General features: G+C 49.9%; 1 protein-coding gene across 3 annotated transcripts; it reads left to right on the top strand.

The window, feature by feature from the left end:
• The first annotated feature begins 1280 nt into the window (after positions 1 to 1280).
• Positions 1281 to 15953, top strand: WDR31 (WD repeat domain 31). Of its 3 annotated transcripts, XM_065695550.1 has the most exons (9): positions 1281 to 1411; positions 2287 to 2416; positions 2814 to 2888; positions 12684 to 12828; positions 12914 to 13014; positions 13417 to 13484; positions 14262 to 14403; positions 14962 to 15124; positions 15698 to 15953. In XM_065695550.1, the coding sequence occupies exons 1-9, from the start codon at positions 1365 to 1367 to the stop codon at positions 15856 to 15858; spliced, it is 1032 nt and encodes a 343-aa protein (XP_065551622.1). In that variant the 5' UTR covers positions 1281 to 1364; the 3' UTR covers positions 15859 to 15953. The 3 variants fall into 3 exon arrangements, with proteins under 3 accessions (XP_065551622.1, XP_065551621.1, XP_065551620.1); XM_065695549.1 differs by having other exon boundaries at positions 2814 to 2836; positions 12710 to 12828; positions 14962 to 15786; XM_065695548.1 differs by having other exon boundaries at positions 14962 to 15786.
• Positions 15954 to 17244: the final 1291 nt, after the last annotated feature.

Below are 17244 nucleotides of genomic sequence, written 5' to 3'. Positions count from 1 at the left end.
CTGGGACACAGCAGGGACTGCGGTTACAACGTCAGGATTTAGGTTTTAACCTGGAACCTTGATGTGCAGGAAAAACGACTTCCAAAAATTGCTTCAAGCACAAGGTCCCTTCCAGCCCAAACCAGGCTGGGACTCTGATTCCAATGCACTGAAAGGAGTTCGATGCTTGGTCTGATGGGAAGCACTGAATTGCTGAACTATTCCCTGCTCCTTCTCCGCATCCTCAGAACAAGCAAACGCAGGGGCAGAGCAGGTGGGGATTAGCGGGGTGTTACTGACTGCTAATCACAAAAGCTGCCAGGGTAAAATTAGACAGGGAATGGTTTGCAGACACACGACCCCTCTCGCTCAGTGCTCCCAGGCTTTGCTGTTGGTTTCTTTCCTGGAACAAGCAGCGGTGGTTTCTGTTCTGGTTTTTCTGAGCAGAGCCCCACTGCCCCCGCGGACGGGAGCGCTGATGTGCACCGGCTGCAGCCTACATCCCATTAGCGTGTCTGGAGCTCAGGAGAAGCCAATTACTGTCCATGGCGATTCACTGCCATTGAAACTGGCTTGTGCTCAGGCTGTGACCCGGGAGGATTAGAGGGAAGGTGCTGCCCCAGGCTCTGCTCTGACCAAGGCTCCTGCAGCTCATTGGGCTGCTGTGATGCGGGTTGGGATGGGGCAGCATGGCCTCAGCCTGGGGGCTATGTATTGAATGCATCTGGGTTGTCAAGGTGGTCTTGTCTAGGACCTAGGGCTGGAGTTTGGAGGTGGGAAGAGCACTGCAAGCTTCACGTGAAGTCATCATAGAATCATAGAATGGTTTGGGTTGAAGAGACCTTAAAGATTATCCAGTCCCACCCCTACTTCTAGAGACCTTAGAGCAGCTCCAGTGCCTAAAGGGGCTCCAGGAAACCTGGAGAGGGGCTTTGGACAAGGGCCTGTAGGGACAGGCCAAGGGGAATGGCTTTAACCTGCCCGAGGGGAGACTGAGCTGAGCTCTTAGGCAGAAGCTCTTCCCTGTGAGGGTGCTGAGGCGCTGGCACAGGGTGCCCAGAGAAGCTGTGGCTGCCCCATCCCTGGCAGTGCTCAAGGCCAGGTTGGACACAGGGGCTTGGAGCAAGCTGCTCCAGTGGAAGGGGTCCCTGCCCGTGGCAGGGGTTGGAGCTGGCAGAGATTTAAGGTCCCTTCCAACACAAACCAGGCTGGGATGCTGTGATTATCAGCAACTTTTCCTGTCTATGTAACAAGCAGAAACCTCTCTGAGTTCCCACTAATGTGTCCCCTCAACCCCAGGTCATGTTCCAGCAGCACGTACCAAGATGCTGATGTGATCCTTGTCACTACTGGCTGGAGCAGGAGCCGTGCTCATCAGCAGGGCTATGGGGAAACTGCAGAGCAAATTCAGCATCCACACCACCAAATACAGGTAAAGCAATGCCAGATGACTGTGGCAGGGGTTGGAGCTGCATGAACTTTAAGGTCCCTTCCAGCCCAAACCGGGCTGGGGTTCTATGAAGTAATCCCATATCTGGCAGCAGGGTGTGCGATCTCTGCCTTGGAAGCAGCTGAGGGCCCAGGGTAGCAGCACGGGGGACTCCATGTGCTTGGCAAGGAGGGTGTTGGATGTCAGAGCACATCGGAGCTCAGAGCCAGGTGGTGTCAGTGGAAGAGGAGGCTGGGGAGATGGGAATTCTTTCTTTGACCAGCACAGACAGAGCCAACACCTAAATATTTAGCAGCTCTGGAGGTGGAATAGGTCTGTTCCATCCCACCCAGCCCAGGAGATGCATTTGTCCATTCACAGCTTCTCTTTTGCTCTCTAAAGGCAGATATTGCTCCTCTGCAGCCCAGCCACAGGTGCCACCTCAGTCTCACTAGGGCAGGGCACCTGGACCATGCCTGGAGAACCCTGCCTGTGGCTGGAGCTCCTTGACTGTACCGAGAGCACCCTGACCATGCCCAGAGCACCCTGACTGTACCAAGAGCACCCTGACCATGCCCAGAGCACCCTGACCGTGCCCAGAGCATTCTGACTGTACCAAGAGCACCCTGACCATGCCCAGAGCACCCTGACTGTGCCCAGAGCACCCTGACTGTGCCCGGAGCACCCTGACCGTGCCCAGAGCACCCTGACCGTGCCCAGAGCATCGTGACCGTGCCAAGAGCAGCCTGACCATGCCCGGAGCACCCTGACCATGCCCGGAGCACCCTGACTGTGCCCAGAGCACCCTGACTATGCCCAGAGCACTCTGACTGTGCCCAGAGCACCATCAGCTTCCGTCGGTGTCTCTGCCTGTGCAGGGCCGATGGCTCCATGGGAGAGGTGGGACCCGCTCGAGCCGCTCCGCAGCACAGCCCCGCACACAGCGATGCCGTCACCGCGGTGGCTGCTCTCAAACCAGACCTGTGCGTGTCCGGAGCAAGGGACAAGGTGAGGCTCTCCCTGGCACAGGGCACAGCACGGTCACAGGTGGGGAAGTGTATTGACAGGCTGGGAAAACGGTGTTTCTGTGTGAGCTTTAGACATTCCCATGAGTGGTTCCAACTTTGTCAGTTCCTGCATTTAGGAACACGAGATGCGCTTAGAGCGAGGGCAAACACTGAACCGAGTTTTAGAAGCTCTGCAGAGCTCAGATCACATCAAATGCTCTCACCCAGGCTTGGAATCACTGGGCTGGCCCTTACAGTACCTGCCAGTGGATGGGCTCTAAAGACAGCTGTAGGAGCTCAAACCAGAAGAGCCCCTTCCCTCTCCGAGCACAGGGCTCACAACAGGAGGACGAGGGAGGTTCCGTGCTCACCGGCTGCTCTCCTGTCCTGCTCCGCAGAGCGTGGCTGTCTGCAGCTGGAGGTGCGGGGCTGTGCTGCAGCGGTTCACGGGCCACCAGCGGGAGGTCACCAAGGTGAGTGACAATGGGCTGAGGGGGGGTCTCCTGTGCTCCTGCTGGGCAGAAACCCGGAGCCAGGAGCGATGGAGCAGTGGTTTGTCACCCGCACCAAGCTCGTTTGCTCCCTCAGAGAGAGGGACCCAGGTAGCAGGATGTGCTAGGTCTTTCCAAAGGTCCCAGCTGATACTTTGCTGTCCAGGTGTGTGGCATGGAGTGGTTGCATCCGGGCTAAACAGGGCTCCAGGAGGCTTGGATGTGCTCTCCCTGCCAAGAGACTACTTAGCAGCAGCTCAGGATGAATTCCTAGGTCAAGTTTTTGATCCAGAGATGCTGTTCACTTGTGGCAGGCCTCATTCCACGACACTCATCGTTGTTCTTGGGTTTTATTCTTAATGGAGAGGGGCTTTGGACAAGGGCCTGTAGGGACAGGCCAAGGGGAATGGCTTGAACCTGCCCAAGGGGAGACTGAGCTGAGCTCTTAGGCAGAAGCTCTTCCCTGGGAGGGTGCTGAGGCGCTGGCACAGGGTGCCCAGAGCAGCTGTGGCTGCCCCATCCCTGGCAGTGCTCAAGGCCAGGTTGGACACAGGGGCTTGGAGCAACCTGAGAGGATGGGGGTCCTGGGAGGATGCTGCCCGATGCTCCCCACCACAACCTGCATGGTCGCAGCAGGGGCTGCACTGGGGCTCAGCAGTTCCCCTGGTCCCGCTGTGCCGGGGTTTGCCTGTGCCTGTGTTAGCGTAGGAGCAAACACATTACCACCGGCATGGTTATATGAGGTGCTTTATTGCAGCGCTGGGAAACCAGGGGCATGCGCCCAAATCTGGTTCCAACCTCGCCACATCGCGTCCGCAATTTATATCCTAAGTGTTTCACAGTTAATATGTATTCAGCATGGGTTACAACATTTAACTAATGCATATGCATTAAGGAGTGCCACATCAGTCTATTATGACATCAGCCTCTTCTGCGCTTGCGCAGCCCTCTCTGGTGGTCGCCTGGTGGTCGTTCCGATGAAGTAAGAGCCTTCCTCAGATGAAGTAAGAAGTCTTCCTCAGGTTGTCCTCTTCACCTTTCCCTTACTTGAGTATATTCCAGTCCTTGTGTGGACGCTAGCATTTTCTTATCTTCCTTTGACTGCTTCTGGTATGCTCTTCTGGCTATCTTATGCACAGGTTCTACTTGGGTATAGTCTCCAGTACATACTTTTCTAAATCCACCCATACACCTCTCACCATATATGGTTATGGACTGCCATTGCAACACTGGTTACAGAACGGCCACGATACAAAACTACAAAGTTGTAACATTTTCTAATATATATATATATAAAATCTCACTATTGATTTATAAATTTCTTAAACATAATCATTTCTACTATTTTACACAATTATTTTATCATACAAAATTCTGCTCTTTTCCAACATTTCCCCCCTTTGACAATACTTCACTTATTTAAGTATCTTCATTCTCTTAGGTAGCTGTTTCCTGATAAGCAGGAGGAGGTGTCAGACATTTTGAGTGGTCTCTTGTTACTGCTCCTATAATTCGATGAGTCCATGCACTGTTTCGGGCTATCTCCTTTTGAATGCAAAAATACATTAGGTGAATCATCAGAAACACGATCAGTATTGTGATTATAGTCTGCACGAGGGAACGAACCCATCCCGTGAGGTGAAGGCCTAAATCATCAAAAAGCGCCCCGATCCAATTTTGTTCAATATATTCTTTTTCTATTTCTTATTCAATGTTGTGCAGTTGGGAAATGTCGTGCTCTATATCTGCAGTCACATTAGGAATGTGAATACAGCAGTGATCCACTCTGTCCTTTAAATATCCACAAACGCCATGTTCCTTAAGTAATAGCATGTCTATTGCCATTCTGTTCTGCAAGGTCATTTTGGTTGTTGCCTGCAATTGTAAATTTAAATCTCTGAATCCTTTCTTTGTTATTCTGGCTAATCTTTTTGTTTGGCCAAACAGGTTGTCAATCATTTCTCTGTTTCGATATGCTGCCACTTGGGCAAATAGAGATTCAAAAGCCCATCCTATCTTAGCTCCTGTTGAGGCTCCTGCCAAATGTCTTCATCATCACTGTCGTTATTATCTATATCTCTTTTTGTTCGAATTTGCAGGGTCTCTAATTTGCCTTTGAATGGTGACTTTTTCCAAATTGGACAAAGAGTCGGTAATCCTAAAGTGATTTCTTTAGCTGGACCTTCCATGGATAGGTGGGTAGTCCAGGTTCCGTCACTTGCTGCCCAAACAAAATGTCCCATACTACGCACTGTTGAATATTGACAATCTATATTGTCAACGGGGACATGTATTATTTTTCCTCCAGTTTTCAGTCCTCGGCACGCGCATCCTGCCATTAAAGCAGTTTTGACTGGAGGTATTGTAATCTCTTCAGGGTCAGTGTCACAATCTAAGATTCTGGTACAATTCCACCAAGGAACATTTTTGATTGCATTTTGACTAACCCTATTTATGGACAGTAAACTGTTGATGTCTATGTTTCCTGTTACGTTTTGTTTTCCTGTCCATTTAAGGCATCAAGATGTGTTTCCAATATATAGAAATTTCTGCAAAACGCTCATTGACCAAATTGTGTTCCAGTTTTGTTTTAAACTATTTGTTTTTTCACACTCCCATACCTTTTCTTGTCTGTTTATCTTAATTTCTTTCTTATAAGTACATTTTCGCCATTCATCTCTTATAGAGGTAAATGGAGCACTTTGGTAGCTCTCATAGACTGGCTTTAGTACCAATATTGCAGGATCTCCAAAAACACCTTCTTCTCGATACTCTGTCACTGTCATGTTCTTCGTTACCTCCTTTTCCTGACAAGTGAATGTTCTGTTAATTTCTGAAAGTGAGAACGTTATTATTCCCCATTCAATTGGTTCTCCTGCCGCTTTGGGTATTGGTAAGCATGCTGTTACTCTGCTTGTGTTTTTCATCTTTGCGAAATCTTCATTCAGACCTATCATTAAATTTTCCTCAGGATTTCGACGCTATGAATGGATTACTTGTGTCGAATTTATTGATCTTTTAGTCCTTTTTCTTGTAATCTCAGTTTCGCTATGGCCAATTGTATATCCAGTCCTATAGGACCATTTATCTTTTTCCAAACTACCCTTGTTGGTGTTGGTCCTATTGGAATGGTTTCTGTGAACATGCAAGTCAGAATGGCATCTTGTTTTAAGTCATTTTAAAACATCTTTCTGAGGGATTGCTAGGATAGGAACAGCTTTCAGCTCTGTTAACGACCAAATGACAATCAAAGTTTTGTAATAGAACCCAGACATCTTATTCACATTTCAGTTTTAGTTTCGTAGGGCCTAGTACCTGTGTTTCCCAAACCTTTGGAACCTTCTTTATTCGTGTATAATGTATCCAAGAATCTATTCCTTCTACCTTTACTGTTGTGAATGTAGTTAGCAGTACTTGATACGCTCTGTCCCACCGTTCTTTTAATGGTTCTTTGTTCCAGGTCCGGATGTATACTTGGTCTCCTGGTTGGATGTCATGTGCTGGATTTTCCAGAGATAGTGGCCTGTTCCACACCAAAGTGCTTTGCAGTCGAGTTAAGGTTCTACTGAGAGATAGCACATAATTATAGACATCCTGATTCCCTTTAATATGGGTATTAGGGTTGGGTTCCGGTGCCTCGTATGGTTTTCCATAGAGGATTTCATAGGGGCTTACTGACATTTTGCTTCTGGGTTTTATTCTAATTCGTAGCAGAGCTATAGGCAATGCTTGTGGCTATTTTATTTTGGCCTCCTGACATATTTTACTGATTTGTCTTTTTATTGTTTGGTTCATCTTTTCTACCTGTCCGCTAGATTGGGGCCTCCAAGGAGTGTGTAAGTTCCATGATATTCCTAATAGTTTACTAACTTCTTGCACTGCGGTTGCAATAAAATGTGGACCCCTATCTGATGATATCCCTAAAGGAACTCCACATCGTGGGATGATTTCTCTAAGTAACCATTTCACCACTTCTTTTGCCTGATTGGTGCGACAGGGAAAGGCCTCTGGCCATCCAGAAAAAGTGCCAACCCCTACTAACAGATATTTGTACCCTTGTGCTTTTGGTAGTTCCGCAAAATCAACCTGCCAATAATCTCCTGGCTCCATTCCTATTCTAATTCTTCCCATTTCAATTTGTCTCTTTACTACCGGATTGTTTTTCAAACAAATTTCACATTTTGATCCCACTGATTTTGCCATCGTTAACATCTGTGTGGAAATCATTCCTCGTTTTAAACCAGTTACCAATGCCTCTGCACCCCAATGACATTTCTGATGTTCAGTTTGTAGAACTTTTCGCATTATTGCAGGTGGCACTGTTACTTGTCCTGTTGTTGTTACATTCCACCCTTCAGAGTTCTTTTGGGCCTTTAAGAGTCCTGCTAATTTCTCATCTTCTGTTGAATAGTTTGGGCTTTGTGGAAGATAGGTGTGGAGTGGGCTTACTTTCAACGGTATCAAAGCCATCATGTTCCATACCTTCCGGGCTACTTGGCGGGCTGTCCGATCTGCTACTGTATTTCCTTCAGATATCTTTGAAGTTCCTCTTTGATGCGCTTTGCAATGCATGATGGCTACTTGTTTAGGTTTTTGCACAGCAATTATTAATTCTAAATTTTCCTTCTGATGTTTTATGTTAGTCCCTTGTGAAGATAAAAGTCCCCGTTCTTTCCATAATGCTCCATGAATGGGTACCACACCAAATGCATATTTTGAGTCTGTCCATATATTTACCTTTTTGTCGTTGCTCAGTTCTAATGCTCTTGTAAGAGCTATCAATTCTGCCCGTTGGGCTGATGTTCCAGTAGGCAGTGCTTTGGCTTCGATTATCTTTTGCTGCGTTGTCACAGCATATCCTGCGTATCGCGTCCCGTTTTCCACAGAACTGCTTCCATCTGTAAAGAGTTCCCAGTCTGGTTGTTCCAGAGGTGCAGCCTTCAAGTCCGCTCTGGTTGCATATGTATGTTCGGTGACGTCTATGCAGTCATGTTCAAGAGTTCCTTCTTCGAAGTCTGTTCCTAGAAAAGCTGCTGGGTTTAACAGATTAGTAGTTCTCAAGCTTATATCATCCTGTTCCATGAGGATTGCCTGATATTTCATCATCCGGCTAGGGGACAACCAATGCCCCCCTTTTTGTTCCAGAACAGTGGTTACCATATGTGGCACAAATACATCAATGTGTTCTCCCAAAGTTAGTTTCCTAGCTTCTTGGATCAAAATAACAGTTGCTGCTACTGCTCGCAAGCATGAGGGCCACCCTGCACTCACCGGATCCAGTTGTTTTGAGAAATACCCCGCTGGTCTTTTCCAGCTCCCAGGTTTCTGAGTTAACACCCCCAATGCCAATCGCTGTCTCTCGTGGACAAACAATTGGAAATCTTTTGTCAAATCTGGGAGCCCCAGTGCCGGTGATTTCGTCAGTGCTTCTTGTAATTTCTGAGAAGCTTCTCTCTGCTGTTTGTCCCAGACAAAGGCATGTGATTTTGGGGCCTCATACAGGGGTTTGGCAATCAGTCCACAGTCCATTATCCATAGTCTGCACCACCCTGTCGTGCCCCAAAATATTCTCAGTTCATGCAAGTTCCGTGGTTCTGGGATGGCACAGATTGCCTCTATGCGATTTATTCCCAGCTTTCGCTGTCCTTGTGAAATTTCACATCCCAGATACAACACAGTCATGCATGCAATTTGTGCCTTTTCTTTTGAGACTTTATAACCATTCAAGCCCAGCTGATTCAGAATGTCAATTGTCACCTTTATGCACAGGGATCTTTGTTCTGTTGCAATAAAAATGTCATCTACGTATTGTAGCAAAAGGTATTGCGATCTCGGTACCTGTATCTTTCCTTGGGTGGTCCACGCTTCCAATTCTTTGGCCAGTTGGTTTCCAAATAGGGTCGGACTGTTTTTGAATCCTTGTGGAAGTCTGGTCCATGTCAATTGTGTTTTCTGTCCATTTTGTGGATTTTCCCATTCAAATGCAAACAGTTTCTTGCTACTTTTGTCAAGGGGAATGCAGAAGAAGGCATCCATTAAATCAATCACTGTAAACCATTTATACTTTTCCTTCACAGATGTTAGCAATGTATACGGGTTTGCCACCACCGGGTGGATGTCTTTTGTTATTTCATTTATCGCCCTCAAATCTTGTAGTAATCTATACTCGCCATTTGGTTTCTTTATTGGGAAGATTGGCGTGTTATATTCTGATTCACATTCTTCTAAAATCTTGCATTTTAAAAATGTCTCAATTGTTTTTATAATCCTATATCTTGCTTCTAGCTTCAATGGATATTGTTTAACCCTCACTGGTTTAGCCCTGTCTTTTAATTCTACTCTTATTGGCTGAGCTGCCTTTGATTTTCCCGGGATTTCTGTTTCCCAAACTGTTGGTATTACGGCCTGTTCCACTTCTTTTGGAATTTGTGGAATAGGTTTGTCTTTGAGACCTAAAATCTGTCCTGTTTTGGATTCAGGGATTTGCATTATCAATTCGCCATTTTCAAAACCAATCGTAGCATCCAATGTACTCAATAAGTCCCGTCCTAATAGAGGAATGGGACATGCAGGCACATATAAAAATTCATGCGTCAATTCTTTTCCTCAAAATCATAAATGTAGGGGTTGCAAGAATGGTCGCACTTCTTCTTTCCCTGGGGCTCCTACAATTGTCGTAGCTTTCTTTCCTATTTTTCCATACAAATCATTCAAAACTGAATAAGTGGCCCCTGTATCTATTAAACATTTCATTTCTTCCTCTCCTAGTTGGATCTTTACAAGGGGTTCTTTAGTTTCTACTCGGCTTAGTCAGCTTTGATTGACAAATTCCCCCAACACCATTGGTTTAGCCATGTCGGATCCTGCAAAAGGATTTCTTGTAGACATGAACTGCCCCCCCCGGATGGACATTCATTTTTCCAATGTCCTTCCTGCTTGCAAAGTGCACATTGGTTATATCCTATTCTTTCTGTGCTCATTCCTTTTTTTGGATTATAGAATCCTCTGCCTCGTCCCCATCCTCGCATATTTCCTCGTCCTCTTCCCCTAGGGTTAGAGAATCCGGGTTCTCTTCCCTGTATTACTGCCAGTAAATGTTGTTGTTGTCTCCGGGAGCTCTCTTTTTCCCGATTATTGTACACCTTCCAAGCCACCTCTAACAGCCTATCCAGGTCTCGCAGCTCTGCCCCTTCTAGTTTTTGCAGTTTCTTCCTGATATCATCTTGAGACTGCCCCAGGAAAATCAAGGCTAATTGTGCTTTAGCCTGTTCCGTTTCCACATCTAAGTCCATATATTTCTTTGCTGTCTCTTTAAGTCTCTCTAAAAAGGCAGATGGTGATTCCGCCTTTTCTTGTCTAACATTGTACAATTTTGACCAGTTTATTGTTTTGGGCATAGCATGTTGTACTCCAAAAACTACCCAGTCCTGGTATCTCCGTAAATTTCTCATTCCTTTTTGTGTGCTATAATTCCACATGGGGTCTTCCATCGGGAAGTTTTGATCTATATTGCCCGTAACTAATCCCTGTCTTATATCTTCCCGGACCCTCTCCCGAGCACTTCGCACCACCATTTCCTTTTCTGTTGAATCCATAAGGGTATCTAAAAGCACTTGTATATCATCCCAGTCCGGGTTTTGAGTTTTCATAATCATCTTCATTACTCGAGCTACTTTATCAGGATTTTCTCTGTATGTTCCTGCCGATTGTTTCCATATAACCAAATCCCCAAGAGACAAAGGTATTTTAACGTACACTGGTCCTTCAACTCTGACTCCCTGCCTTAAAGGAGCAAGCACCGCAGTAGCTGTTTGAGGCTGCGCTTTTCCTTCTCGCCCTCCCCTCCGGCGAGTTCTGTGTGAGACTGGGGTGACAGGGGAATTTATTTCTCGACCTCCCCTATTCTCACCCTCTTCCTCACTCTCAAGATCACTGTCGCTTTCCCCCTGCTCCCCCCTTTCCTCATCTGTCACTAGCGGAGCTACTAACAAGCCAAGATCTTCCTCCTCCTTTTGATGTCCCCGACTATTCCCTAAGGCAAGGCATTTCACACATTCCTTTTCTCCAGCACACCCCTTGCATTCCTCAGCATTGCTTGCCTCAACAACCATTATTCCGCAAGATTTCTGCCACTTATCATTGTTTCTTAAAGTCAAGAAAAGATTCACATATGGTACTTCATCCCATTTTTCTTCTCTTTTACAATACAACATCAACTGCAAGATAGTATTATACTGTAAAGTTCCATTCTCAGGCCATTTTTCCTGATCCTCTAATTCATATTGTGTCCACCATACATTGCAATAATCCATTAGTTTGCTTTTCCGCATCCTCTGCCCAAATCCCCCCTCCTTCCAATGGCTTAAAATACAACCTAACGGAGACGATTTGGGAATTGGCGGCATTTTGTAATTGCAAAACCAATTTCTCCCTCACACACACCAGCACACGCACCACTATAGTACAGAATTGATACAGATGCAGCACGAATACCAATACCAAAACCGCAGAGCTTTCGCTACTGTCTAACGGACGGCGCCTAGGCTTCTGCCCCGAGAGCTCTCTGGCCCCAAGCAAGCGCAGCTTTCACCGCGTCTAACAGGCAGGCTTCTACTAGCCCAGCCAAACACAGCTTTTCGCCGCGTATAACAGGCAGGCTTTTACCAAACTTTATCAAAGGTCTATGTATTTGCTGGAAATCGGTACCATAACTTAAATAAAGCACCTTTCTTACCGTGTCAGAGGTCCGTCGTGAGCAGCAGAGGTCGGTCGCGGTCGATGGCTCCCCGAGAATCTCTCGGTGCCGGCTGGAGCGGGGTCGAAACGCGATCCGCCTCAGCAATGCCCGCGAGGTCCCACCTGGGTCGCCAAAATGTTAGCGTAGGAGCAAACACATAACCACCGGCATGGTTATATGAGGTGCTTTATTGCAGCGCTGGGAAACCAGGGGCACTCGCCCAAATCTGGTTCCGACCTCGTCACATCGCGTCCGCAATTTATATCCTAAAAGTTTCACAATTAATACATATTCAGCATGGGTTACAACATTTAACTAATGCATATGCATTAAGGAGTGCCACATCAGTCTATTACGACATCAGCCTCTTCTGCGCTTGCGCAGCCCCCTCCGGTGGTCGCCTGGTGGTCGTTCCGATGAAGTAAGAGTCTTCCTCAGATGAAGTAAGAGTCTTCCTCAGGTTGTCCTCTTCACCTTTCCCTTACTTGAGTATATTCCAATCCTTGTGTGGACGCTAGCATTTTCTTATCTTCATTTGACTGCTTCTGGTATGCTCTTTTGGCTTTCTTATGCACAGGTTCCACTTGGGTATAGTCTCCAGTACATACTTTTCTAAATCCGCCCATACACCTCTCACCATATATGGGTATGGACTGCCATTGCAACACTGGTTACAGAACGGCCACGATACAAAACTACAAAGTTGTAACATTTTCTAATATATATATATATAAAATCTCACTATTGATTTATAAATTTCTTAAACATAATCATTTCTACTATTTTACACAATTATTTTATCATACAAAATTCTGCTCTTTTCCGACACCTGGGTCTGGCAGAGCAGAAGGCAGCAGGAATCTCAGTGTGAGCAGTCCAGGACGTGCACAGCAGCACGGGCAGAGCAGGGTCTGAAGGCTGGGCTCTCCCCAGTTGTGTTTCCTCACATCTCGGGCTCTGACACGGCCGCAGAGGGGTGCTGCTGTCCCTGCTGGGCTGGTGGCGAGGCCACGCGGCTTCTCCCATCTTGTTCCCCCCAGGTCACCTCAGCCCCTGCCTCCAGCAGAGTCTTCAGCGCATCCCGGGACAGGACAGCGATGATGTGGGAGCTGCAGGGGACACCAGGACCAAGCCAGCGCTTCGCAGCGCACGACCTGGTTGTGACGGGCCTGGCTGCGAGCCCGGGTGAGGGACAGCAGGCTCCCGTTCCCCAGGGATTTCTTGGCAACCTTCCCTGGCTGTCGCTGTCAATGGGAACGTGTGGTTGCAGATGCCTCCCAGCTGTGCACGGGCTCACGGGACAACACCGTGTGCAAGTGGGACACGGAGACCGGGCGGTGTCTGCGCAGAGCCACCACCCGCAGGAACCTGGTAGGAGCCGCTGGTTCCCTGCATCCCGTCACAGCACCTGGGTGCCGGTTTCTCACCCTGTGAGGTGCATTTGCTCTGAGCTTGGGGCTTCAGGACAGCCCTGGGGCACTGCTGAGGTTGCAGCTGGGGAGGGCAGAGCTGCAGGCTGGTTACTGCGTTCGCCAGGTAACCGCAAAGCACAAAGATGCCGAGAGCCACACAGGAACTGATGAATGCTCTAAGCGGGAGCTGTTTGGAGCACGCGAGGGGAGGAGTTGGGGGGAAGCAAGAAAAAGCTTGCGCTGTCTTCTGCTCAGAGCCCAGCACGAGGAGGAGAGGACGTGGCCTCGGTGGCTCAGTGCCTGCAGGACACCAGCCTGGGCTGCACAGGGCTGGCTTCTACTCACGCTTTCCTTCCCGCAGGTCACACATCTGTGCTGGGTGCCTGGGGAGCCTTATGTCGTCCAGAGCTCAGAGGATAAAACAGTCCGGTAAATGAGAGTCCCACAGTGCCTGAAGGGGGGACAAGAGACCTGGAGAGGGGCTTTGGACAAGGGCCTGTAGGGACAGGCCAAGGGGAATGGCTTGAACCTGCCAGAGGGGAGACTGAGATGAGCTCTTAGGCAGAAGCTCTTCCCTGGGAGGGTGCTGAGGCGCTGGCACAGGGTGCCCAGAGAAGCTGTGGCTGCCCCATCCCTGGCAGTGCTCAAGGCCAGGTTGGACACAGGGGCTTGGAGCAAGCTGCTCCAGTGGAAGGGGTCCCTGCCTGTGGCAGGGGTTGGGGCTGGAGGAGCTTTGAGGTCCCTTCCAACCCAACCCAGGCGGGGGTTCTGTGATATGGAATTTTACACGTGGCCGCACAGCCTGGGCCATGCTGGGATTATGGAAAATCCCAGAGCACAAAGAGCTGTTTCTGTTGTGGCTTGTCCTGACCACCCGGCCTCCTGTACCCTGCTGGGGTGGGCAGAAGCCACCTTCCAGCTCACCTGGGTCTCGGAGCACGGCCAGGGGAGGCCAGGACAGGGACCCTGGTGGCTGTAAGCAGCACTGGTGGTGACTGGGTAAAAAGGAGAATTCATAAAGAAGAAATCTCAGCACAGTTCCAGTGGCTGGAGCTGGATCCTGAATGGATGCAGGGAGAGCTTTGGGGGTTTGGCTTGCTGGGGGAAGGAGAGGGACAGCAGCAAGGGTAGTGCAGGGGGCATGGAGGGACGCCCATCACGGCAATGATGGATCTGAGGCCCCCTTCCTCCCCCGGGTCCTCCCAGGCTGTGGGACCTGCGGCAGCTGGAGGTGGCTCACAGCTTCCCCGCCAAGCAGCACATCCAGACCTGCTGCGACGTGAGCCCCGACGGGCGGCTCTGCCTGAGCACCAGCAGCGGCACCGCGGGCCAGGGCTGCGAGGCCACGGTGAGTGCGAGCCAGCCCCGCGGGCAGCTGCCTGCCGGTGGGCTCGCGTCCCCCGCCCGTGGCCCGCAGCAGAGGGCAGCAGGCTGCCGCTCCGAGCTCCTGCTTGCTCCGCGGCCTAGGATGCTCCTGCCCGTCCCTTTGGCAAGGCTGGGGCTCAGGCGGTGCCTGAGCAGCTGCTCGTGATTAAAGCCCTGGGATTTTGTTCCATGGCGTGGAGGAGCGCGAGGCTCGCACAGAAAGCCCGTCAGGAACCCCCGTGCAGGGTCCCAGCCCTGTGTGTGACCATGGGGAGGGTGAGACCTACTCTCACCATTACAATGAAGACAGCTCAGGATCTTCTTGGCAAAGTACCTGAAACATCGTGACTGTGCATGCTTGAGCGCAGCCTTTCCGGGATATCCTTGAGTAATGAATGTCAAATGTTCCATCCTCATTATCCACCCCAATGAGAGTCCAAAGTCTGCCATAGTGTAACATAAGTGACTCGCTCACGAGCCACCATGTCCTTGAAACGATGCCTGTGGGCATCCAGCTCTGACCTCTGCCTGTGCCCTGCAGCTGTGGGACCTGCGGCAGACGAGGAGCCACGTGTGTGAGTACAAAGGGCACTTCCAGACCACGACCTCGGGTGTTTTCCTGCCGTGGGGGCCCACGCTCGCCCCCAGCATCGCCACAGCCTCACTTGACAGCACCGTGAAGGTCTGGGACCGAGACACTGCAGGTAGGGCAGGTCCCTGCCTGCTCAGTGCCCCACTCTGGGTAGCAGAGCTGCTGCTTGGTTTCTGTCTCCCAGTGCTGATGGGCATGGTGAAGCCTGAGATCTCTGGGTTTTCCTCTAATCCAGCTACAGGGCAGGGTGGAGCTGCCCCACAGCAAACCCAGGGGCTTCTGCTTGTCCCCCAGCCAAGGAAATGGGAAACAACTTTCCCATTTGGAGGCTTATCAAAACCACACGTTGTGTTGCACTGGAGCATAAGCAATTTGGGAGAAAAAGGGATGGTGGGGATGCGTCCACAGAGCCCTGCAGCTCTGCCCAGTGGGGGCTGTCTATCCAGTCCATCCCTGCCTCCTCTCCGAGGAAGGGGCAGAGCCTGACCTCAGCCTGGATTCCTGTTCACTGGCCACTGCCTGACTGGGCAACACAGACCCACAGTGGGGCTTATGGAGAGTCCCTTGCTCAAAGGGCACATCCCAATGTGGGGATGCAGGAGAGGGACAGGGACAGAGACAGAGCAGAGGTGGGAGGTTGGTGTGGTTGTGTCTCACCTCAGTGACTTCTCTGTTCCCTCCTCAGCCTGCCTGGCCACGCTGTACCTGGATGGAGCAGGACCATTGTCCGCACTGGCTGCCTGTGACAGCTCCACGCTGCTCTGTGCCACTTCCAGCTCAGGGATCCACGTCCTCCGGCTGCGTGAGGGTGTGGAGCCGGCGCTGGAGGAGGTGGGGGTGTTGTGACCACAGCCTTGCCAGCAGCAGGCAGGTGGCTCCCCAAGCACCCCTTTGCGCCTGCAGAGCAGCGATGTGTGATCAGCAGGGACGGGACCCACTGGTTTCAGCTTGTGGGTGGGGAAAGCACTGGAGCTGCCTGGAACAGCCACATCATGGATGCGTCCAGGCCAAGGTCTTGCTCCTGAGTGAGCCTCGTGTGATACTGACAAACCTCCCCACAGGCAGCTGCCCCGAGCAGCCAAGGGGCAGCACTGAGGGGTGCCAGGTCAGCCTGAGCTCAGCTGCTCTTGGAAGGGGGTAAGTCACCATGAGAGGCAGTCGCCTGTACAACCTGTATGACTGTGCTGCTCTGTGAGCAGCTCAGCTGGCTATGGCCCTACTGATGCAGGACAAGGGTGGTGTTCTGACCTCTCATCCCATAGTATTTTCCCTGGGAGCAAATAAGAGCTGGCACAGAGCACATGGGAGCTGCCACCCCACTGCTCAGAAGGGAGGAGAAAGCCCACAAGGTGCTTTTCAGAACAGTAACTTGTGAGTGGGTTTTTTTCTTAAAACACCATCTCCACTGCAGGTGCTGAGAGCAGAACCATGTTCATGCTGCCAAGGAACACAGAGCAGCTCCAGCTGACAGTGAGGACATGAACCTGTCTCCTCTTTCCTCCTGAGGGGTTTTTATGGTGGCAGACAGAAAGCAAACTGTGCTGTGAAGTTCCTGTAATCTCTGCAGTCCTCACTCGGGCCCAGAGGCACATTCAAAACACGCTTTGATTTTCCAGAACACAACATTTGCAAAGCTTCAATCTAAAGAATAAACATCAAGTAAGAAAGCCCCCTGCAGTGTGTATGTTAGAACAAGACAGTCCTACACTGAAGCACCCTTTCTCACAGCACCTCAGGTGAGACACAGCAAAAACTTACACAGGAGATGCCTGCGTGCATTTGAAGCACCCAGCTCCTCGAGGACATGAGGTGGTACACAGGAAAGAAACTTCCCTGGCCTTTAACACCTCCTGTGGGTGAACACAAAGGGCACACAGACCTCCGCACACGGGGTACCGCGTTCCTCTAACACTGACACCAAGTTTTCCTTTCTTTAAATGCAAATCAAGTTTGAAGCCACAGACTCCTTCCAAAGGCTCCTGGAAATGGAAGGTGAGAAGGGAATGAGCAGAGGCTGAACAACACAGCACACCTGAGGGGTGTGTGGTGAGCCACAGATGCATAAAATGGACTGGAGGAAACCTGTGAGGCTAATGGGGAAGGGAGGGTGGAAGCAGATGGATCATCTCCAAACGACAGCAGGAAGTACCTGCAGTATGAAACCAGCATCCTAAAGGGTAGAAAAACATGACCCAAGATTTGCCTCCAGCAAACACAGGTACTTCACAACCA

Source organism: Lathamus discolor, chromosome 15 (assembly GCF_037157495.1).
Source record: "Lathamus discolor isolate bLatDis1 chromosome 15, bLatDis1.hap1, whole genome shotgun sequence".
Classification (NCBI taxonomy): Eukaryota; Metazoa; Chordata; class Aves; order Psittaciformes; family Psittacidae; genus Lathamus; species Lathamus discolor.
Note: the sequence above shows the minus strand (reverse complement) of the source record. Positions and strands in the feature narration are given on the sequence as shown.